We start from the raw sequence: 15837 nt of genomic DNA, 5'->3' as shown, positions 1-15837 counted from the left end.
GCAGTCTCTTGGGCAAGGTTTTACCGGCGCCCGTTACAGGCTCTCCTGCAGAGCTAGGAGGGGAGCCAGCAAGGGTTGGATCAACCTATGCCTATATCCACCAGTGTCAAAAGGACACTGGTGGTGGAGAACCATTCACAAGTTGGACAGGGCCCGGTTATGGTTCAGACCAACGGCTCTGGTGCTGACAACAGGCACCATCGCTTTCAGCTGGGGCGCACACCTGGAAAAGGATCTGGCTCAAGGATTCTGGTCCCAGTGGAAGCCAGGTGGACATCAAAATTACCGGCAGTGCAGAAGGCAGAATAGTAGCCTTCCAGCAAAGGTTAAAGGGACAGCATCTTCAAGTAAGGTCGAACAATGTGGCCGCTGTCGCATATATAAACAAGCAGGAAGCGGGGGGGGGGGGGGGGGGGGGGAACCAGGAGTCCTGCATTGCAGATAATAGGCAAAATTTTTGCTTGGGCCGAATCAAGCCTGGCTTCCCTGTCAGCAGTACATTTAAAGGGGACTCTCTGGCAGACTCTGTTGTCAGCGGGTAAAACAAGACAAATGGTCTCAACCAGGAAGTGTTCGAGCAGGTTGCGAGGACCTGGGGCATACACCAGAGGTGGATCTGTTCTCAACAGAAAGCAACAAGAAGGTTGCTCAGTTCTTCTCCCTGCACTCGCGGGATCGAGCCAGAGGGATGGATGCCTTAGCCAATGCATGGAGCTAGAATTGCCAGAGTTAGAATTACCGGTAACTTTTTCTAGGAGTCTTCCAGGACAGCCTTGTTTCCCACCCAGAGTTTTATAGCTGGTGCAAAGAGGATATACTAATGTTATGCCAGTGTGTTATGTCTTTCAGCAGTTCTTGCGGAAACTTAAGGGGAAGGCCTGGAGGACCTCCTCTTAACCATTTGGGTGAATGTTTTTCCTGTCACGGAGGGAGGAGCCCCATGTCTCAGAGGCTGTCCTGGAGGACTCCTAGCAAGAGAGTTACCGGTAAGTCTAACGCCAGTTTTCACACACAAAAATGGACATACGTAGAGTTAAACCCCAAAACACATTCTGCCACTTCAATCGAGTGTGGGGCTAGCACATTACCATTTGTACTGCAAGCCAAAAAAGCCTAGACTACATGGCTGCCCCCAAGAATGCCATGCTCACAGGGCAGGGAGGTACAGGAGGCTAAATTTAGTCAGTGGGATATGCAGATGGGTCAGTTCAGATGGCAGGCAGAGACATGGTCAACAAACAAGCAAAGGATCAGTCCAGACAGCAGGCAGAAACTTGGTCAATAAGCAGGCCAGGATCAGCGCAGGTGGTAGGCAGACGCAACACTGCACTGGTGTGGTGGAGATCAGGAACACTGTTGCTGGCTGCACTGCCTTTGATGACAGTACTTAAGTGTTAGAGATCAGGACATGGTTAATGGCTGCACTGGCACTTGACAGTGGCACTGGTGGGGATAGTGAACATGAACATTGTTGCCGGCTGCACTGGTCTGGTGGGACAAAGACTGTCTGGTCACATTGTCTGCATTCAGGTCTCGCACCCGCAGATATCAGTGATTGCAGCAGCTGTGCTTCTCACCAAAGTTCAATGCTACCTCTGCATACCCCATGTAGGTAAACACAGCCCTCGCACAGGGTACGTATTGATACGCCCTGTGTGAACAAGGCCTTATGGCGGCACTTGGATTTGTGTGGGGATGATCGAGGACACTGACTGGTCATATTATTCACATGGGTTCTATCAATGTGTACCCTGTGCTAGGGCCAAGTCTACCTGCCTGCTATCTGCATCTCAGTTGGGGATAATTCAACCTCTCTAGCTGTCCTCGGTTACCATGGTCATCGAGAGAAAAAATGTTGGGGAATTACAACGGTCTCAAGCAGGAAAATCTTTGAATGAGAAAATCTATTCCAGTGACAACTTGGAGGATTTTCCTTTGCTTTGGGCAGATTTCCTCAGAAGTGAAGAGAAATCTCCCCAAAGAGACACACCAAAATTTAAATTTTATTAAATGATTTTCTTGACATGCATTAAGGGACATAGGATGAAGTATTTAGGTACACTGGGTTATGCTGCTGCCTTCAGGAGAATTGACACTGGCAGACAAAAACTACAACAGCAGCAGTTATCACCCTGCCACTCCTAGTCTGCCTTCATTTTGTAACAAGCAATAGTAGTGGTATATATGAAGACAGTACATGGGACTTTTTCCCTTAATGTACAGCAAGAAAAATCCTATTTTCTGAAATCATATACTAAAAAGGGACAGGATGAAATTAGAATCTCCAAATGCAGGTTAACTAAAAGGTGTGGGCAACAGAGCAACAAAAGGCTATTAAGCCCCAAATATCTAACATTTTAACAGACCCTTCTGAAGAACCTCATGGCCGAAGCCAGCATCACATCAGAACTGAATGGCCACTTAAAACCCAAGTGCCAAAAAAAAAAAAAAAGCAAGATGGTGGTCTTGCACATCTGAGAAACCGATGACAAGCTGAAAGGACCAAAAAGCATTAACTGATCAGGTAGAGAGCCCTTTGAAAAGAAGAGGTGGAACATAGCCCTTGTGGTCAGTTTTTGACAAGGAGTTCCAAAATCTGTCAATAGTGAAATAAGCAGCAAAATCGTCTCTTACAGGGACCTTTAGGAATAATAAAAACATTTAACTGTCCAAAAGGAGTGGCAGCAAAAAGAAAAACTCAAATAGCATGTACCACAGCCATATAGAAAGCAGGAAAAGGGATGGTGTAACAATGCCCTTGTTAAAGTGGTTATAAACCCCCCCAAAAAACAAAAAAATAACACATTTGACACAAGATGCAAACCAGATTTTGTAGCTATGGTTAAGAAAAGGATACACATCTTTCATTTGCTCGATAGTTGGAGCTCGGATAATATCATTTATTCCAATAATATTCTCATGCTTGAAGCGCAACAAAATTTTGATCTCTCTCAGTGTTCTCTGGCAGTATGTTTGATGTTCAAAAGGGCTGATTTTCTTGATAGCAACTCGAACTTTGTTCACGTTGTCATATGCAGAACTAGAAAGAAAAAAAAAAAAAACCATTGAAATTGTTAGGTTTTAACTCTAAATTATTGAAGATAAAATTAAAAACGATCACCTACCAGTGTATACATTAAGGCAAAGAGCACCGAGGAAAGGAAGTCAACTACTGCAACCAGAATCCATATTTATGCCAATTCAAATTTCACTGGCTGCTTTGGGGTATTACACTTAACAGAACCTTATTGGTCATGGCTCTTTACACTTCAATGACTACTACAAATTTGTATTCTTTAACCATCTTAAAAAACAAATCCAAGTTGAACCTTTAACCACTTGCTTACTGGGCACTTAAACCCCCCTCAGTCCCAGACCAATTTTCAGCTTTCAGCGCTGATGCACTTTGAATGACAATTGCGCGGGCATACAACACTGTACCCAAATGAAATTTTTATCATTTTTTTTCCCACAAATAGAGCTTTCTTTTGGTGGTATTTAGTTACAGCTCGGAGTTTTATTTTTTGCTAAACAAACAAAAAAAGATGCAAAAAACAAAAAAACAAAAAAAATCATGTTTTAATAGTTTGTTATAAAATTTTGCAAACGGGTCATTTTTCTCCTTCATTGAAGTGCGCTGATTAGGCGGCACTGATAGGCTGCATTGGTGGGCACTGATAGGCTGCACTGGTGGGCACTGATAGGCTGCACTGGTGGGCACTGATAGGCTGCACTGGTGGGCACTGATAGGCATAGTTAAGGCTGCACTAATAGGCACAGATAAGGCGGCACTGATGGGCAAAGATGGGCACAGATAAGATGGCACGGATAAGTGGCACGGATGGGTGGCACGGATAAGTGGCACGGATGGGCACTGATAGGTACCACAGATAGATGGGACTGATGGGCACTGATAGGTGGCACTGATAGGTGGCTCTGATAGGTGGCACTGCTGGGCACTGATGGGCGGCACTGGGGTGCAGCACCTTTGAGGCAGATTGTGGGCACTGTGGGTGGCACTGTGGGCACTATGGGCACTGACGGGGGGCACTGACAGGGGGCACTTTTATTCAGGATGGCACTGCGGGAGGCAGGTGGGCACTGGCAGGTGGCAGGTGGTTGCTTGTATTGCTGGCCGTGATCGGGACTGATGTCCCGATCACGGCCGCCAGTGATCGGCTTTTTTTTTTCTCCTCGCGCTGTCAGCGCGAGGAGGAATAATAGCCGATTACCGGCTCCGTTCTATCACATGATCAGCTGTCATTGGCTGACAGCTGATCACGTGATAAGGGGTCGGGAACGACCCCTTGCACGGATCGGTGATCAGGCGAGTCTCATGGACTCGCCGATCACAGAGCGCGCCCCTCAGGGGGCGCGCAGGCCGCTCGTACACGGGACGACGTCAATAGACGTAGTCCCGGAAATGTAGGTCCGCGCTAATGCCGTCATTTGGCAATAGCGCGGATCCCAAGTGGTTAAATATATAAAATAGACAAAAAAGTTAAAAAATAAAGTGTTTTATAATTTGCTTTGGTTGCAGTTTTCTGTTCAGCACTGAGCAGACTGCCTTCTTGCTGACTTGAAGTGTCAAATTTGAGAACACCCCACTAATTGTTAGGTGTTCCTTTTCAGTCAACATCGCAAAAAAAAAAAAAAAAAAAAAAAAAAAAAAAAAAAAAAAAGACCCCAGCATCTAAACCTTATGAGTAATTCACACTGGTCTTTCAATTACAATACAGCACCTGGCGTGCGGTGTGGACGGGCGGGAGATCGTATTGGACCCTACTTTTTTAAATGAACTTTATTGAAAGGCAACAGACATTGCATTAAGTTCAACAGTGGGCCACAAGGCGGAGGTGGTGAATTGCCTCGCTGAATTGCCTCGCACTGCTCTGGACCACCCGCACACTATTTACACCACCACAATGTAGTAGTGTAAATCGGGTACACAGGAGACAAGACATTGCCATACAGTGGGGCTGCACTGAATAGCTGCATGCTGTGGCTTAACTAAATTATTAATGTATCTTAAATTGAAAACTATCTTTAGATAGATTTTTTACTCCAAAAGCATTAAAAAAAAAAAATTGATAAAAAAAAAAAAAAAAGCCTAAGGGAAAAAACCTTACAAGGCAAAGGCATAATGAGCTAGAATGTACCGCATACTAGCTCATTATGAGCTACTTACCTTAGGCCAAAGCCCCCGTATTGCAGCCTGGTCCACGCCATGGGAGCTGACATCTTTCCCTCTGCGTTTCTTCCAGGTTTGCTGTTCCAGCGCTATGAGTGGCCAGAGCCACGATGATGTCACTCCTACGCACACAAGTCTTCTTCCCAGCAAGGTACAGCAGCAGCTGCCGGACCTTCAGCCAGGCATTCAGAGCGCATGTGCTGCCGGCAGCTGCTTGCAAAGGGAATATCTCCAAAAGCGTGCAGGTTTAGGAGATATTAATTTTACCTACAGGTTACAAATGAGGGTATACAACCACTTTAAATCATTGATTTATATCCACTCTGATGTTGTGGAACATTTTCAACAGGCTTATTTTGTAGGGCAAGGTTGATCATTGTGACTGAACCCTTATCCAAAAGCAACAGACCTTGGGACATGACCGCCATACATGTAATGGTGAACCTGAACACAACCCCTGAAACAGGTAGCTGAGGCGTCTGGGTAAATGGACAGGCGCTCCGTCACAAAATACTATCTGGCGTGGGACTTTGCAACTTGCCTCAAATCAAAGCAACATTAAGGATTCCTTTATGGATTTGCATACCTATTTACACCAGTCCTCCAACACCAAGGTATATGGACAGATCCCTGTCCCATGCCAACTGGTAAGATAGCCTAGCAGTGGAGTTCACCAACTGTTTGAATAGCATGGAGATGCCCCCCTCATATAGCGTCCAGTATGCATCTTGTTCAACCACCAGCCAAACCTTTCAGGTTGCATCCCTGGTGAGAACAGGGAATTGCCAAAAAAAATAAAAAAAAAATAAATAAAAAAAAGGAGCTACTGGGATGTGGAGCACAAAGGCCATCTCCTACAGCTAGTGTCACACACGTAATGAGTGGGAGAGCATGGGGCACAGTATAGCTTTACAGTGTTTTGGTGGAATCCAAAAAGACAAGATTAAGTGGAGAGCAAGCCTGGGCCTCTATAGAAACCCAATCAGGTTGATAATGTTGGCTGTGAAGCTGTGCAGCCACATAGTATTTCCTGAAATCAGGCATTCCTAGTCCTTAGAAGCATACACTGTGGCCCAAGCCATCTTGGAACCCTTGGTTCCCTAAACGTAATGAAAGATTTTGGATTGAAACTGTTGCGAGACATGAACTGGAACCTGGATAGGCAAAGTGCGAAAATAATAAAGTAACCTAGGTAGAAGTGTTATCTTCGCTGAGGCGATTCTACCCATCCATGACAGATGTACATCAAACCATGCCTGCATTCTCCAGTAACTTAGCAAACAGTCTGATAATTTGCTTTGTGAAGAGATGGTGGCACTTAATTGGATTCCTAAATAGGGACAGGATGTCTGCTGCCACATAAGAATCAATTATTTTGCTTAGAAGATCACGATTCTCACAGTGTAACATCTTTCACATACTAAAAATTTGGGCTAGCTTTACTGTTTAGTTTAATTCAAAGTATTTTAAAAAAAAATTGCTTTTGAGTTTAGGCTTAAGCTTGCTCGAGGAGATAAGCACCTTGGATAATCCAGGGCTTTTCCTCTTCTGGTCCAGGCCAACAAAATGTCTTGTTATAAAGGCCTGGATTGGAACTGGGCATAGGGCACTGCTTCGAAGGATACCATGCTCCCTATAAGACACATACAGAGCCAAATGGAGGGTTGTCTGGTGCCCCTTATCTGATGTGCCTGAACCTTCAGAACATAGATCCTTACAGGTGGCAAGAATATTCTTGCTTGAGCCGTATCTAGGAACAGACCTAAATACTTTAGACTTGAGCTGGTTTCAAGGCTGAATTATCAGTATTTATGATCCAGCTCAAGCTGTTTTAGAGCCTGTAATGAGTGATCTGAGTCGGAGGCCGTCCAGATACCCAAGTACTAGGATCCCTTGGGCCCTTAAAAGACCCAGTACTGGTGTAGGACCTTTGTGAGGACCCAGGGAGCTGTAGCCAGCCTGAACGGTAGCACTACAAACTGAAAATGACATTCCTCTACTGCAAAACATAGGAAACTCTGATGAGGCTGAAAGATAAGGCATGTGTAAATACACTTCTTATATTGATGGAGGCTAGAAAGTCTCCCCTCTAGACTGAGGCTACTACTGAGCGGACAGACTCAATCCGAAATACTTATTTGGGGATCTTGGGTCCAAAATGGGCCATGTGTCCCTGTTTCGTTTCTGAAGCGTAAACAGGTTTGAATAAAACCCTGTGCCCCTTTCAGATACCGGAACCTCTACAATCACTCCATGATGCACTAGGATTAGTGCCTGAAGCAATAAGTCTTTTTGGAGGATCCAAGGGAATGCTGGATCTTAAAAACCTGAGGGGGAACCTTCAGCTTGTAACAGCGAGATATCATTTAGATGACCCACTCGTCCTGAATTATTGTTCTCCAAGTATCAGCAAAGTGAAGTAGCCTTCCCCTCAAGGAGGGCTTGGTGCTGGGTTTAGAAGAATCTTGGCCTCAGGGCTTCTTCTGGCCCTGCGGCTTGCCCTTGACCCTAACACCCTGTTGGCAGCAGAACCGCGTTGACAGACATTGGAGGAAGAGGTTTTAAACAAGTGATGTCTGGTGCTTTTCTTCGCAGGAAGAGGAGAACTCTTCCCTCCGGAAATCTTTTGGATACATTTGTCCAAATGATCACGAAATAAACGAAAAAGGGAAACCTGCCAATAACTTTTTACAAGGAAGCTCGGCTGACCAGTTAAGCCACAAGAGTCTGCACATATGTACAGACGAGGGAGCTAAACGAGAACCCTGCTGTATTGAATCCTTTAAGGCGTCAATAGCAAAACAGCGCTCGAGGAATATGTCTTACTTTCAGGCAGAGCATCCTCCTGGTTAGGCCTATCAGGCCGTTTGACCTGATCCTTTCCGGACTGGCAGATTCCAATTGCTGCAACAGCTGGCTGAATAGCTGAACTGGCCAAAGAAAAAAGGAAGCCTTTAATGACTCCAATATCTTGTCAATAGGGTCTTTCAAGCCCTGTGTTATCTACTGGAGAGTTCTTGCTTAACCACTTCAGGACCGCCGTATTGCCAATGTACGTCAGCACAATGGCACAGGCAGGCACAATCACGTAGATGTACGTGAGCGGGTGGGGGGTCCAATCGGACCCCCTCCCGTTGGATACGACGGTCCGGTTCCCTCCAGGAGCGCTCCGTGATGAGGGGATGGCCGTTCGTTTTCGGCCACCCCCTCTGGATCGCTCCTGGCCAATGAGAAGCTTCCTCCCACTGTGTATTGTTTACACAGGAAGGAGGAAGTGATGTCATTCTCCTCGGGGCGGTCTTTTTGACCGGACTACGAGGAGAAGAGTAAAAGTAAGTGTGCACCAACACTACACTGACATGTAGGTACACACAGGCACACAACCCCCCCCCCCCCCCGATCGCCCCCCGCCCCCCCTCCCCCCCCCCAGTCACAGTGTCACTGATTGCATTGATCATTTCTTTACTGATCAATGCATTCAGTGTCAGTTGTGACAGTAAAAACTGTCAGGACAGTTAGTGTTAGGTCCAGGGTAGCCCCCTATCACCCCCCAATAAAGATTTAACCCCCTGATTGCCCCTAGAGTTAACCCTTTCACCCCCTTTTGCCAGTGTCACTAAGCGATCATTTTTCTGATCGCTGCATGTGTCGCTAGGTAGCTAGTTATTTTTTTAGGTTCACCGCCAGGTTTTTATAGCGCTAGGTACCCCGATATACTACCCAATAATGGTTTTAACCCCCTGATTGCCGCTAGTTAACACTTTCACCCCCTTTTGCCAGTGTCACTAAGCGATCATTTTTCTGATCGCTGCATGTGTCGCTAGGTAGCTAGTTATTTTTTTAGGTTCACCGCCAGGTTTTTATAGCGCTAGGTACCCCGATATACTACCCAATAATGGTTTTAACCCCCTGACTGCCGCTAGTTAACCCTTTCACCCCCTTTTGCCAGTGTCACTAAGCGATCATTTTTCTGATCACTGCATCAGTGTCGCTAGTGTCGCTAGGTAGCTAGTTATTTTTTTAGGTTCACCGCCAGGTTTTTATAGCGCTACGTACCCCGATATACTACCCAATAATGGTTTTAACCCCTTGATTGCTGCTAGTTAACCCCTTCACCCCCTTTCACCAGCGATCACAGTATAAGTGTCACTGGTGACGCTGGTTAGCCAGTTAGTTATTTAGGTTCCCCGTCAGGTTTTTATATAGCGCCAGGGACCCCCATATACTACCTAATAAAAATTTGAACCCCCTGATTGCCCCTAGTTAACCCTTTCACCACTGATCACCGTATAAGTGTTACGGGTGACTCTGGTTAGTTTGTTTTTTATAGCATGAGGGCACCCACCATTTATTACCCAACAAAGGTTTAACCCCCTGATCACCCGGCGGGTGATATCAATTAGGTTTTAGGGTCAGGGTCTGCGTCGCCCCAGGCAGCGCTAGGTTAGTGCCAGTACCGCTAACACCCACACGCAAAGCATACACCTCCCGTAGTGCTATAGAATCTGAACAGATCAATATCTGATCTGATCAGATCTATACTAGCGTCCCCAGCAGTTTAGGGTTCCAAAAAAAACGCATTGTTAGCGGGATCAGCCCAGATACCTGCTAGCACCTGCGTTTTGCCCCTCTGCCCAGCCCACCCAAGTGCAGTATCGATCGATCACTGTCACTTACAAAACACTAAACACATAACTGCAGCGATCGCAGAGTCAGGCCTGATCCCTGCCATCGCTAACAGGTTTTTTGGTAGCATTTTATATTTAAATCCGGAAGGCAGTGCTTGGTTTTCGGGGTCCCGTACGTGGCTAGGCTCCCAAAAAGTCCCCCACATGTGGTATCCCCGTACTCGGGAGAAGCAGCAGAATTTATTTTGGGGTGTAATTTGACTTCAGCCCATAGCATGTGTGAGCAATATATCATTTAGTGACAACTTTGTGCAAAAAAAAAAAAGTTTGTAATATTCCCGCAACTTGTGGCAAAATATAAAATATTCCATGGACTCAACATGCCTCTCAGTAAATAGCTTGGGGTGTCTACTTTTCAAAATGGGGTCATTTTGGGGGGTTTTGTGCTATTTTGGCATTTTATGGCCTTCGAAACTGTGATAGGTAGTGAGGAGTTAAATCAAAAATTTGCACCCTTAGAAATCCTGAAGGTGGTGATTGGTTTTCGGGGTGCCGTGCGCGACTAGACTCCCAAAAAGTCCCACACATGTGGTATCCCCATACTCGGGAGAAGTAGCGGAATATATTTTGGGGTGCAATTCCACATATAACTATGGCATGTGTGAGCAATATATCATTTAGTGACAACTTTTTGTAAAAAAAAAATTTTTTTTTTTGTCATTATTCAATCCCTTAGGACAAAAAAAATAAATATTCAATGGGCTCAACATACCCATCAGCAATTTCCTTGGGGTGTCTACTTTCCAAAATGGGGTCATTTGGGGGGGATTTGTACTGCCCTGCCATTTTAGCACCTCAAGAAATGAGATCGGCAGTCATAAATTAAAAGCTGTGTAAATTCCTGAAAATGTACTCTAGTTTGTAGACGGTATAACTTTTGCGCAAACCAAAAAATATACGCTTATTGACATTTTTTTTACTAAAGACATGTGGCTGAATAAATTTTGCCCTCAATGTATGACTAAAATTTAGTTTATTCGATTTTTCTTATAACAAAAAGAAGAAAATATATTTTTTTTCAAAATTTTCGCTCTTTTTCCATTTATATCGCAAAAAAAAATTAAAAAAAAAAAAAAAAAATCGCAGAGGCAATCAAATACCATCAAAAGAAAGCTCTATTTGTGGGAAGAAAAGGACGCAAATTTTGTTTGGGTGCAATATTGCATGACCGCGCAATTACCAGTTAAAGCAGCGCAGTGCGAAATTGGAAAAAGACCTCTGGTCCTTAAGGTGTTTATTGGTCCGGGGCTGAAGTGGTTAAGGAAGAGACTGCATCTACTGCTGGCACACTCCATTTTTTTTAACAAACTTTTCATCCATGGGATATAAAAGGGAAAACCTCTTAGGAGGAACAAATATACCTGTCAGGATGCTCCCAATCAGCATACACTGCCTGTTCCTGGGCTCAGTCACCTCTGCGAGAGGCAACCTAAAGACAGAATGAACCATTTCGGTCAGTCAGGATCAAAAGCGTCTGCGACTGAAAGACAGGCAATAACTGGATTTCTTGTCCAGATTGCTCAGAAGCGGACTCATCTGCCAGGCCCTCCACAGAGTTCTGAGCTTTAAGCTCTTCCCCAGACTCAACCCATTCCTGCTCCAGACTAGGAGGCTCCAGGTAGGAGGATCTGTCACGCTTCCTGCTACCCTGCAGGATGGAGGCAATCATGCCAGAAATACTGTGCTAACACGGCTGGGGGTTGAGGACAGTTCATCCTTACTGCTAAAGGGTGAAGCAGTAGCGTTGACTGTAGGCACAATACCAGAGATAGGCGCAGCAGTTTAGATTGCCCGGAAGCCTCTGGTCATTCAGGAGATACACCACTAGGGATACGATTAGGATCATCAGGAACTGACAACATCAGTCTGCCCTGCCCTGTAGCGTTAGTCCCGCTCCTCTTTTTTTAAAGACCTTTACTAGCCACAAAAAGAGTACTTGGATGTAGTTTTAAAACACTTCAGATGGGAGATCCTTTAATAGGGCTCGTCAAGCACCTATGCAACAATTCTGCTAAGCACCTTTAAGCCCCATACACACCATCAGATTTTCTGCCGATTTTTGTCTTCAGATTTCCTAAAACCATGTAGTGCAAGGGCCTGCCCGATTAGAGAGTTTCAATTTGTATGCAGGCAGGCCCCTGCACTACATGGTTTTGGTAAATCCAAAGCAAAAAAATCTGCAGAAAATCTGATGGTGTGTATGGGGCTTTAGCCTCCCAAGCAACACTTGGTGACTCACGTGATCAAAGCAAGGAAAAAATAAAAAAATTAACAGCTGCAATTGTCTGTTCAGAGCCTGCTCTGTGTCCCACAGCTTCCTTCTGGAAGTACCACATGCTTTGCCTATGCAGCTTAAATAAGCTGGGTGTGCTGTATTCTTGTATGACGCGAATACTCATGCACCCAGATAAAAGGCTACTGTGCATGTGCGGCGATGCCGCATGTGCCATGGAAGCCAAACTGCTAACAGAATAGCGGCACTCTTGCGATTGCAGGTGCGCCCTGGTGAACCAAGGCAAAAAATGGCACACTGTTGTGCACCATCATACATGTAGAAGACAGCCAGACAAGCAAAAAGAGTACTTTACAAACAGCCATGGCTATCCCAAAACTCCCCCCCATATGGTCACCGCACACAGCTGTCCAGCCTCTAGCTAGCTTGACTGATTTGTAACAATCACTGGGACACCCCACAATAAGTAAAGGGGTTTACCATAGCCGTCCAGGAGCAGGGCAGCTTAGAAACTAAGAGCCCAATCTTCACCTTTCTGTGACTTGAGGACTTTCAAGGACTGGGTACCCTTTTCATGTTTAGGGTCCACTCCCTTGAACCTATACAGCACCCTGCAGGAATGCCTTAGCACTGTAGTGTCCAGGATTCCACTTGGCAGAGTCCAGCACCCGGAGACCGAATTGCAGGCAAAACCTCGCAGGATCTTGAGTCTTCTTTGCGAGGCTCGCGTGCCATTTATCCAAGCCTATGAAGCCTGCGTCAAATGGAACCAGTCAATCCCTTGATTCATTTAAGAACCATTTGTGGGACTAGAGACCTGGAGCTCAGAGAGCGCATACAAAAATGTGCCATCCACCCTGCAGACACTGGTAAAAAATAGAAATAAATGCTTCCTGTATGGGAGGGGTTATATAGTGGGATCACTTCCGGTCTGAAGACCTTTGGTCTACCAGTGTCCATTCAACTGGAGATGGAGTATAACCCCAGTAGGTGATATTAGCCCAACTGTGTCCCATGATGTATGAAAAAGAAAAGAAAAAATTACCCCCACAATGTTAAGGAGTCTGGTGTTAATCCTTGTAAAGCCGCTGGTGTATATGTACAGTGCTGTGTGTGGCCAGAGAGCGCTGGTGGCTCCCAGTAATTCATGGAGAACTCAGTCACTCCCAGCTGAGTGGGACGGGTGTTAGGCACGCTTGGAGCACCTGGAAGGGTCAACAGTTCCTTAGTGTGAGTTGTCCAGGAAGCGCTGGGAGCCAACAGCACTGGACCTTTGGCCACATACAGCACTGTAAAACAGGGGGCTTTACATCTACACCAGCAGCTTTACATGAATCAACACCAGACTCATTAACATTGTGAGAGTGTAATTTTTTTTTTTACATTAACCACTTGCCGCCCGCCATATAGCATTGGACGTTGGCAAAGTGGCTGAGATATCCCGACCATCAAATGACCTCGCTAGGATATAGTCGCTGTGCTCCCCCAGGGGGTGTGCATCGTTGTTGCGGTGTGTCAGTCTGACACACCGCAACTCCCATCTAGGTACAGAGTCGGACAGACTTTACCACGTGATCAGCCGTGTCCAATCATGGCTGATCACGATGTAAACAGGAAAGCCATTGATTGGCTTTTCCTCACTCGTGCCGGATGCTGCCACTAACACCAGGGATGGCTACCACACTGGACCACAAGGTATGCCAGCCTAGACCACCAGGGAAATGCCAATCAGTGCCAACAGTGATGCCTATGAGTTAAATCCGTGCCCAGTGCCTGCCTTTCAGTGCCATCCATAAGTTCCCATCAGTGCAGCCTTTCAGTGCCCATCAGTGAAGGAGAGGAAAAAGAAAAAAAAAAAGTATATTTTTTTGTAAACAAAAACAAAGAATTTTTTTTCAAAATTTTTGGTCTTTAGCAAAAAAAAACAGGTGATCAAATACCACCAAAAGAAAGCTCTATTTGTGGGAACAAAATGATAAAAATTCTGTTTCAGTACAGTGTAGCATGACCACGCAATTGTCATTTAAAAAAAGGACAGCGCTGCCTAGGCAGGAAGGTGGTTAAAACTAGGGCTACAAATTTTTATTTTTTTATAATTAGTTGCCTGATTTTTTTTATTTTTTTTAAGGTGATTAATCAAAACAAATTGTGGTGCAATTTTTTTTTTTTTTTTTTATGCTTTACAAAAAAGGAAAAGCAATATAATTTAATATAAATAACCAACTATATGGTTAGGGAGCAAAATCTGTAATTCACTCAAAACAGAAGAGAAATACTTGATATACTATTAGAGGTTGAATCTGGTAAATATCAGACTCAGATCAAAATTTATAAAAAAAAAAAAAAAAAAAAAAAAAAAAAAAAATTGTGACTGTTTTGCCGCTTTTCAGACAGAACTGCAATAGATTATATGCTAGCCATACAATAATGTTGTAGCAAAAAGGAAAGTTTCACCCAGAAGAGGAACACCACAGAGGAGTTGCCACCTTAAAGGGGTTCTGCACTCATAATCAAACATTTGCCCATTCTGTTGCCTCTAGTTCATATATTTCATAATGCCACCTGTTTTTTTTTTTTTGATTCACCTACCTTTTGTAATCTGTAGTAATTTTAAACCTTTGCGGCGATAGGCGGTCTCTTGCGGGGGATCAGCGTCATTTCCTGCTGAAGCCCGCACTGTCTCCTGGGATCTCGTTGAAGTAATCCCAGGAGACATTTCGGCTAATGCACCCGACATCTCGCAAGATTTCGGGTGCTACAGCCGACATCTCGCGTGATTTGGGTTATTACAGCCGAGATCTCCGCTGTAATAACCCAAATCACGCGAGATGTCGGCTGTAGCACCCGAAATCTTGCGAGATGTCGGGTGCATTAGCCGAAATGTCTCCTGGGATTACTTCAACGAGATCCCAGGAGACAGTGCGGGCTTCAGCAGGAAATGACGCTGATCCCCCGCAAGAGACCGCCCATCGCCGCAGGGGTTTAAAATAAATTACTACAGATTACAAAAGGTAGGTGAATCCAAAAAAAAAAAAAAACAACAGGTGGCATTATGAAATATATGAACTAGAGGCAACAGAATGGGCAAATGTTTGATGAGTGCAGAACCCCTTTAAAGGCCGGCATCAAAACCTGCAGCCAACTCATGCATTCACAACACACTTGTAACTTAACGAAAGTGTGAATTGCAACCTACACAGCCGCCTGCAAAACCTTGCGGCCACTTTCTAGAATTTAATGAAAGTGAACGGACGACCAAGGTCGCCACCTTATACACCTGGGAGACAGACGATTCTTTCATCAACCAGAGGCCCTGAGCCAACTGAAACCCCATGACTCCACCCCAGCTGGATAGACTGGCATCCGTAGTGATCACCGTCCATTTCAGAGGAAGGAACGATTTTCCGGACTAAATCACCAGGGACCTCAACCACCAAATCAGAGAGTCCCTGACTGGCTGGCTCACCTGGATCTGTCGATCCAGGGACAACTGAGATTTGTCCCATTTTAACAAGATCTCCTTCTGCAGTACTCTGGTGTGGAACTGGGCGAAAGGTACTGCCTCGGAGGTTACCATGAGTCCCAGTACTCGCATGCATAATCGGAGCAACAACCACCTGCGGTGCATCAGCAGTTTCACCGTGGACCTGAGAGTCTGCAATTTGTCTGAAAGGAGAAAAACACTTGCTTCCCTGGAGTCCAACAGTAAACCTAGGTACTCCAGA

The 15837-nt window shown here is 45.2% G+C and overlaps 1 protein-coding gene across 1 annotated transcript in view; it reads right to left on the bottom strand.

Moving 5' to 3' along the window:
* Positions 1-15837, bottom strand: part of MAPK1 (mitogen-activated protein kinase 1) — a 146746-nt gene that overhangs the window by 87072 nt on the left and 43837 nt on the right. Inside the window, exon 2 of the mRNA XM_077461641.1 lies at positions 2858-3040. Coding sequence (XP_077317767.1) covers positions 2858-3040 — 183 coding nt within the window. The remainder of the gene's footprint in view (positions 1-2857; positions 3041-15837) is intronic.

This window comes from Lithobates pipiens, unplaced genomic scaffold (assembly GCF_037356315.1).
Source record: "Lithobates pipiens isolate NorthernLeopardFrog02 unplaced genomic scaffold, aLitPip1_a1.2 Scaffold_3, whole genome shotgun sequence".
NCBI classification, from domain to species: Eukaryota; Metazoa; Chordata; class Amphibia; order Anura; family Ranidae; genus Lithobates; species Lithobates pipiens.
Note: the sequence above shows the minus strand (reverse complement) of the source record. Positions and strands in the feature narration are given on the sequence as shown.